The following is a 9,166-nucleotide window of genomic DNA, read 5'->3' as shown; positions in this document are numbered from 1 at the left end:
GGAACTAGCGCGAGGCGAGACGGGGCACGTTGCCCCGGGGCCGCGACGCTGGTCTCGGTTTTATCTCCTGCAGAAAGGGGCCCCGATCATTTCTTTGCACCGGGCTCCTGAACTGCTTGTTCCGCCACTGATTGCTATCCATACGTATATAATACAGCCTGCTCTATACTAAGCTTTATGTAAAAATTTGAAAAGATACCGGATTGCCAGCAGCTAAACACTTAGACCTATAACGAAAAGAGAAATATTAGTTAAGAATCTGTGTCAATCTGTTCGCGCATGCGCCATACGTAAGAGGAAAAATGGAGGCTTGATTGTAACTTGATCTCTGACTTTAATGATCTTACGTATTATGACAGTTGATCAGCAATGCTACATATACAAATCAGTTGTACTTTTGACGTCTTGAATAGGCATACAACAAAATGAACCGTTACAGAAGTTTGTATAACTGTACAGCGTTCTGATCTATTTGGCAGACAATGTTACAAAACATGCATAATTATCTGTTTAACGATGTTTTTTTTTACTCTGATTTTGACATACACACAAACAACAAATAATTTAACTGTGAACCTATTTGTTAAAATAACTATTCTAACAACTTGTGAAACCACTCCAAACTAATATCCCAGACTTTAGTTTTTACAAATTAAAAATGCTGATTTTCAGAAACAAAAATATTATTCAGCAATAAAAAAAAGGGATAATTTTTCCACACCTGACTACGAATTGAACTCACGTAATTGGAAAGACTATATAACGGTAGGGGGAGCTATACTTTCTGAGCATTAAAATAATTAAAAATGTTTGATCAATGCATGTACAAAATAAACGTTGAACAGAAATGAAATTATCAAAATCGAAACTACAATAATGTCATAGAGTCTCATCAGAAAACACGATATGTTTTTTTTATAATTAATTTATCCTGCTCCTGACTTACCTCTGCTCCATTTTCAATTAAAAGTTCCAGGATGTCTGACTTGCCACCAAACGCTGCGATATGAAGGGCCGTATTCCTGGAAGAGGAAGTTATAAGAGTTAACGCGCAGTGCTTGTTAAATACATCTACTGATGTACAGCGAATATCCAGTTATATTATCCTGTTGAGTCTGAAGCTTTCAAAAGTTCAAATTACTGACTAACAAGGATGCTTTGAAAAAAATCGCAACTACAGAGCTAAGTAAATGAAAACGAAGAAGTTGTGGTTTAATTTCTATTTTTTATTTGGAAAACATATTTCAGATCGTTATACAACCGTAATAAGTCTGGTGTTGTTGCTGAGGAGATATGAGTTAATGAGAGAAATAAAGCAAAACCTAACTCCGAAAGGAGGACATCTATCAACGTATATGTTTTGAAACTAGATGGTATTAAAACAGATTTGTTGTTTGACAGCAGACTAATGGGAAACGCACGTGTTAAAACCACTGACCCCGAAAGCGTGGGGGTTAATGGGTGAAGCATAACAGGTCATATAGCAGTGAAATTTACTGAAAAGGTCATGCTTGACAGCAAGCCCCCCCCCCCTCTCCCTTTTTTGGAAGTATGGTTCGTAAATACATCAGCCCAAGGCAATATGCCTCATCATATTCACAGCTACATCCTTATGGACAAAACAAAAAGTTAGTAGCCAGTTATCTTGAAATCTGTAAAAACTGTGCACGTGTAGAGGGTGGTACAAGAGTTAATTTTTTTTACACTTAAATTTATTCCGTGTACATAATATTTGATTTGCAGCACCAAACTTCGCGGATTCATTTGCCAGTCTGTGTGGCCATACTTCTGCACTATTCACGTGCACAGTAGTCTGAAGCAGATGATAACTAAAGTTAAAAACATACTAGGGTAATTAACTGATAACTACAGTTAAAAACATACTAGGGTAATTAACTGATAACTAAAGTTAAAAACATACTTGGGTAATTAACTGATAACTAAAGTTAAAAACATACTAGGCTAATTAACTGATAACTAAAGTTAAAAACATACTAGCCTAATTAACTGATAACTAAAGTTAAAAACATACTAGGCTAATTAACTGATAACTAAAGAATTAGCCTAGTATGTTTTTAACTTTAGTTATCAGTCAGTTAGCCTAGTATGTTTTAACTTTAATTATCAGTTAGTTAGCCTACTATGTTTTTAACTTTAGTTATCAGTTAATTAGTCTAGTGTGTTTTTAACTTTAGTTATCAGTTAATTAGCCTAGTATGTTTTAACTTTAGTTATCAGTTAATTAGCCTAGTATGTTTTTAATCAGTTAATTAGCCTAGTATGTGTTTAACTTTAGTTATCAGTTAGTTAGCCTAGTATGTGTTTAACTTTAGTTGTCAGTTAGTTAGCCTAGTATGTTTTTAACTTTAGTTATCAGTTAGTTAGCCTAGTATGTTTTTAACTTTAGTTGTCAGTTAGTTAGCCTAGTATGTTTTTAACTTTAGTTATCAGTTAGTTAGCCTAGTATGTGTTTAACTTTAGTTGTCAGTTTAACTAAAGTTAAAAACATACTAGGTTGATTAACTTTTGGTATCCTCTGTAGTTTACAAATAGTACTTATTTTAAAGTCTATTGTTACAGAGACAAAACACTACGATCGGTAACATTTCTCTAGACATTAAGATTAGCTTACTCAATATAAATCATGTATTATACAAGGCAATTACCATTATTACGAGAAACCACTTATTTTATACCTTAATAAAAATCAAACTTAACAACAGGTAGTCTGATTATGAAACTATTAAAATAATGAAATGATTTAACGAAAATTAATTTACGTTAAAAAAGTTTTGGAACTAAATATAATACAGTATTGTACTGTAATAACTCATAAAATTATATTATAGATAGGTGAGTAATAGTGTGAGTATTATCACAGATCCGAGAATGTCATCTTTCACCAGTATAACAAATCGACTATTGGTCAAGGCTTATATGGAAATGATTCATTAATATACTTGACATATTTCTGATGAAAATAACAAATCAAATCTCTACAACAACTTCCTGTCTGGTGTACCCTTGTGACAACTTACTGTCTGGTGTACCCTTGTGACAACTTACTGTCTAGTATACCCTTGTGACAACTTACTGTCTGATGTACCCTTGTGACAATTTACTGTCTGATGTACCCTTGTGACAACTTCCTGTCTAGTGTACCCTTGTGACAACTTACTGTCTAGTGTACCCTTGTGACAACTTACTGTCTGGTGAACCTTTGTGACAACTTACTGTCTAGTATACCCTTGTGACAACTTACTGTCTGGTGAACCCTTGTGACAACTTACTGTCTGGTGAACCCTTGTGATCACTTACTGTCTAGTGTACCCATGTAACAATTTACTGTCTGGTGAACCCTTGTGACAACTTACTGTCTGGTGAACCCTTGTGACAACTTACTATCTGATGAACCCTTGTGACAATTTACTGTCTACTGTATCCTTGTGATAACTTCCTGTCTGGTGTACCCTTGTGACAACTTACTATCTGATGAACCCTTGTGACAATTTACTGTCTGATGTACCCTTGTGACAACTTACTGTCTAGTATACCCTTGTGACAACTTACTGTCTAGTATACCCTTGTGACAACTTACTGTCTGGTGAACCCTTGTGACAACTTACTATCTGATGAACCCTTGTGACAATTTACTGTCTACTGTATCCTTGTGATAACTTCCTGTCTGGTGTACCCTTGTGACAACTTACTGTCTGGTGAACCTTTGTGACAACTTACTGTCTAGTATACCCTTGTGACAACTTACTGTCTGATGTACCCTTGTGACAACTTACTGTCTGGTGAACCTTTGTGACAACTTACTGTCTAGTATACCCTTGTGACAACTTACTGTCTGATGTACCCTTGTGACAACTTACTGTCTGGTGAACCCTTGTGACAACTTACTGTCTGGTGAACCCTTGTGACAACTTACTGTCTGATGTACCCTTGTGACAACTTACTGTCTGGTGAACCTTTGTGACAACTTACTGTGTAGTGTACCCATGTAACAACTTACTGTCTGGTGTACCCTTGTGACAACTTACTGTCTGATGTACCCTTGTGACAACTTACTGTCTGATGTACCCTTGTGACAACTTACTGTCTGGTGAACCTTTGTGACAACTTACTGTCTAGTATACCCTTGTGACAACCTACTGTCTGGTGAACCCTTGTGACAACTTACCGTCTGGTATACCCTTGTGACAACTTATTGTCTGGTGAATCTTTGTGACAACTTACTGTGTAGTGTACCCATGTAACAACTTACTGTCTGGTGTACCCTTGTGAAGAGTTACTGTCTGATGTACCCTTGTAACAACTTACTGTCTGGTGTACCCTTGTGAGAAGTTACTGTCTGGTTTATCTTTGTAACAAGTTACTTGTCTGGAACTTCTTTCAACAACTACTGCAGGTTGCTTTGACCTTAAGTGCGCGTTAAAAAGTCCAGTGATACTTATCAAACATACCCTTGACGTAATATCTGTCGAAACTTTATGAGATCTATCACAGCACAAAATATTTCACTTTAGGGCAAAGTTCAGCTGTTATTATTGAGACAAAAAAAAGAAGAGAAAACATTACTTACCCTTTAGAATCCGTGGCATTCACGTCAGCTCCAGTGTGAAGAAGCAGTGTGATCATCTCACGATTACCTAGATATAAACCCACAAACACTTTTTTATGTAGAACAAAAAGGTACAAATACAATGTAATCCAGTACAGGGATCTATGTTTTTACTTCTGAAACGTCCTAACTTTCTGCCATATCAAGTTATAGAAAATATCCCGAGTTCTGTCAAAATGACACATTCTTTTATCTTCAAAATTCTAGTTTTGATACATCTCTCTGTTATATTAGTGAAGTGCATTCTAGGATTACACTCTCTCTATCTCTCTCTCTCTCTATATATATATATATAAGTTACTCTGTGCTGAGAAATCTCAGCAAAGCTACTTGAGGGATATCTGCGTTAGTCGTCCCTAATTTAGAAGTGATAGATTAGAGGGAAGGCAGCTAGCTAGTCAACATCATTCACCGCCAACTCTTGGGCTACTCGTTTACCAACGAATAGTGAAATTGACCGTCACATTATAACGCTCCCACAGCTGAAATGCCATGTTCGGTGAAGAGGATTCGAACCCGCAAATTGCGAGTCCAGTGCTCTAACCACCAGATCATGCCAAGCTCTCTCTCTGTCTTTATATATATACATATATATATGTGCATGTTAGTTATCGGCAAAGCATCAGACGCTTCACCGATTTTTAATAGAAGAAACATTTCCATTCACGGATCTTTCTACAACACATTTACTTAAATGGCTCAGCAGTAAGCTTGCGGGCTGATAGCGCTAAAAATTAAAGTTCGATACTTGCTGTGGGCAGAACGCAACTCGTCCATTGTGCAGCTTTGTACTTAAAGCAAAGCTCGTGATGTTAAGAGAAGAAGAGAGAAAACGACTGTCATAAAACGAAAACCCAGTAATTGTTAACAAGCAAACATTTATATTAGATGTGATACAAAGGTATAAAAATATGTACACTCCATCAACTTTAAATTTTTAATACAAAGAGAAAAACAAAACACGCACAAATTAGTCTTGATTTCCATTAATTAATATCATGATAACATGGAAAGTTAGCCGAATGAACCAAGTCGAGAAACCAAAGAAAATAGAACACGAATATGTCTATTAGCTTCAGGTATCATAGCTTGGTGACAAAAATAGACGTATGAATGAATAAAAGTTGCGAAATTAAGAGAAAGTAACCCAATTAAAAGTGATGAATATTTAACTTATTTTTAGGTATGATGACATAGAAGGATAGACAGATGAATGAACGAAAGTTGCAAGACCAAAGAAAAGTAGCTCAGATATGCCAGATGAATACCTTTTTTTTTTTTCCGAGCTATTTTAGATTGGTAGCATGGAAAGACAGACTGATGAACGAGTGGTAGTTGCGAAACTAACCGTTTAGTACTGCCAGAATGAGAGGCGTTGATCCCGAGCTTAGCTCGTGACAGTTGATGTTCACATGGTTGACTTTTTTCTTGGTTTCCAGCTCTAGCAGGAACTTCCGTTCTTTGCGCAGAACCTCTGATTCTTTACCAGCGGTAGAGTGGTGTTTTTTGTAGCAGGTCAACAGTTTCTTTGAGAAGACAGAAAGACAAAAGTTAACTTAATGTCTATATAGATTATTTAATATAAGGGAACTGTTAAGCCTTATATATACCAATCGCACAAAAGTATAAGCTGTGAAGAAATGATTTTCACCTCAAATACATTAAAACTTTAAAAGATTTAAAATTATCCCATCTTTTAAGCGGCGAATGTTCCCAGTTACGGATTGAAAAGTCCAAGGTTCGAACTGCCATACTGTATTAAACATGATCCACATTTTCTACTCTATAAACATCAACTTTACGTGTGTGTGCGAGCGCGATATTATAATATAATGAGAGGTTTTTGTGTAGCAGTCGCGTTTTATTTTATCTTTATACGATATTGTAATGCAAAATAATCCTCATAGCTTCCATGACAACCATGGTTGCTACTGGTAATAGCTAAAACAAACCCAACAAAAACAATTCGTCTGTGTGGGTGTGTCCTGACACAGCTTCCATGACAACCATGGTTGCTATTGGTAATAGCTAAAACAAACCCAACAAAAACAATTCGTCTGTATGGGTATGTCCTGACACAGCTTCCGTGGCAACCATGGTTGCTTCTGGTAATAGCTAAAACAAAAACAATTCGTCTGTGTGGGTATGTCCTGACACAGCTTACATGGCAATCATGGTTGCTACTGGTAATAGCTAAAACAAACCCAACAAAAACAATTCGTCTGTGTCGGTATATCTTGACACAGCTTCCATGACAACCATGGTTGCTACTGGTAATAGCTAAAACAAAAACAATTCGTCTGTGTGGGTATGTCTTGACACAGCTTCCATGACAACCATGATTGCTACTGGTAATAGCTAAAACAAAAACAATTCGTCTGTGTGGGTATGTCCTGACACAGCTTCCATGGCAATCATGGTTGCTACTGGTAATAGCTAAAACTTCTATAAATATGTTAATTAATTTAGCATAGAGTACTGTATTCAACATTGTACGACTACCGAATCAGCATAAGCGCCACATTCAGCAAGCTACGACTACCGAGTCAACTTAAGTACTACAATCAGCAAGCTACGACTACCGAATCAGCATAAATGCTACATTCAGCAAGCTACGACTACCGAGTCAACTTAAGTACTACAATCAGCAAGCTACTACTACCGAGTCAACTTAAGCACTACATTCAGCAAGCTACGACTACCGAGTCAACTTAAGTACTACAATCAGCTACGACTACCGAGTCAACTTAAGCACTACATTCAGCAAGCTACCACTACCGAGTCAACTTAAGTACTACATTCAGCAAGCTACGACTACCGAGTCATTACAGCATTGAGTGCGTTAAATGGCAGACAATAACAGTAGTAGAAATTAGTATTTCAAGTTCAAAATATTGAGGTCTCATTCAATCAGTGAGAAGGGTATATCTTCGCCAGTACAATTGATTGTAAGTGTTGTTTAACATTAAGGGTAGAGTCATCTACAAATGGAGAACCGATGGATTAAAAACAATTTGATAAAAAACGAGGAGACTTCAAGATTATCACATCTTATGACACAATTTTAACGGTAGTCTAAAACGTAAGTGTCGAATAAGTAAAACAATAACAAGAAACACAAATATTTGTTAGCGATAACTATCATCATCATGAAAACATCTGTCTTATCACAGACAGTCGATGATATTAGCGTGCATATTGAGTTGTAATGGGATCACTCTGAAAATAAACGTTCACAAGCAATTAATAAAAGGAAGCCGCAAAACTGTTACCAAACTTTTATAAAAAAATCACCAATTAAAATGATAAAAATGTCAATATCATTAACTTCGCTTATGGAAAAATGTAATTTTGGGGAAAGAAAAAGTATGACGACCTTGCATATCTAGTGTTGTAAAAAACTCTGGACTTGTTAACATATATGACTTCAACGAGATAGGTTTACACGCCAGATGCAGGAACAAAACTAAATGTAAACGATCCCTGATGGCATTAAATATTTTGTAACTGATTGTAAGAAAGTGTTCGTGTGCAACTGATGGGGCATAATCACAGGCGTATGGGAAATTTGTTTTACGGAGGGCTGAACTTTGTTTGCCCGAAACTTTTTCCCTAAAAGCTGAGGAAATAAAAGTAATTCAATTTATTTTATGAAATGAATTAAATGAATTGGTTTGCAGCTTGATTGTCAACGACACTTGGTCAGATTTGATTTTCATAAGAAGGCCAATTTGAGGGGGACTGCAGCTCTCTAGTTCCCCATCCCGTACTATTATGGGCATAATTAATGGTGTTTAACTGGTGTTGCACAAATTCAAATTGTAGTAGCATTTTTTTTGCTAACCTTTGAATCATGCAACTCTCAGAAAAGCCAACGGATTTTCATTGTCATGCAAGAATAGTTTCATTCATTAATATCCAATCAGAAGTTGTGTTATACATCATTCAGTAATATCCAATCAGAAGCTGTGAAACACATCATTCAGTAATATCCAATCAGAAGTTGTGTTATACATCATTCAGTAATATCCAATCAGAAGCTGTGAAACACATCATTCAGTAATATCCAAACAGAAGTTGTGAAACACATAATTCAGTAATATCAAATTAGAAGCTGTGAAACACATCCTTCAGTAATATCCAATCAGAAGTTGTAAAACACATAATTCAGTAATATCCAATTAGAAGCTGTGAAACACATCATTCAGTAATATCCAGTTAAAAGCTGTGTAACACATCCTTCAGTAATATCCAATCAGAAGCTGTGAAACACATCCTTCAGTAATATCCAATCAGAAGCTGTGTAACACATCATTCTCTATTTTAGCATAAAATTGTCTACAAAGTTTTGAACTTTCGTAAAGTTTAATAATACTTGGAGACGGCTTGAATGGGCAATGAAGAAAAACTTTAATATAAGTTTAACATAACAATAAATGTACAACATTTCGACAAGATTTTGTCATCATCAGGTTATGACAAAACGTTGTACATTTACTGTTATGTTAAACTTATATTAAAGTTTTTCTTCATTGCCCA

The 9,166-nt window shown here is 35.9% G+C and overlaps 1 protein-coding gene across 2 annotated transcripts in view; it reads right to left on the bottom strand.

The window, feature by feature from the left end:
* The window catches only part of LOC106470926 (ankyrin repeat and sterile alpha motif domain-containing protein 1B-like), a 49,281-nt gene that overhangs the window by 31,794 nt on the left and 8,321 nt on the right, over positions 1-9,166 (bottom strand). For both annotated transcript variants that reach the window (XM_022399576.1, XM_013931504.2), the window contains 3 exons: positions 5,976-6,153; positions 4,589-4,655; positions 947-1,022 (listed from right to left, as the gene is read on the bottom strand). In XM_022399576.1, coding sequence (XP_022255284.1) covers positions 947-1,022; positions 4,589-4,655; positions 5,976-6,153 — 321 coding nt within the window. The remainder of the gene's footprint in view (positions 1-946; positions 1,023-4,588; positions 4,656-5,975; positions 6,154-9,166) is intronic.

The sequence above is a fragment of the Limulus polyphemus genome, unplaced genomic scaffold, assembly GCF_000517525.1.
Source record: "Limulus polyphemus unplaced genomic scaffold, Limulus_polyphemus-2.1.2 Scaffold4298, whole genome shotgun sequence".
Lineage (NCBI taxonomy): Eukaryota > Metazoa > Arthropoda > Merostomata > Xiphosura > Limulidae > Limulus > Limulus polyphemus.
This window is presented reverse-complemented; position numbering and strand designations above follow the sequence as displayed.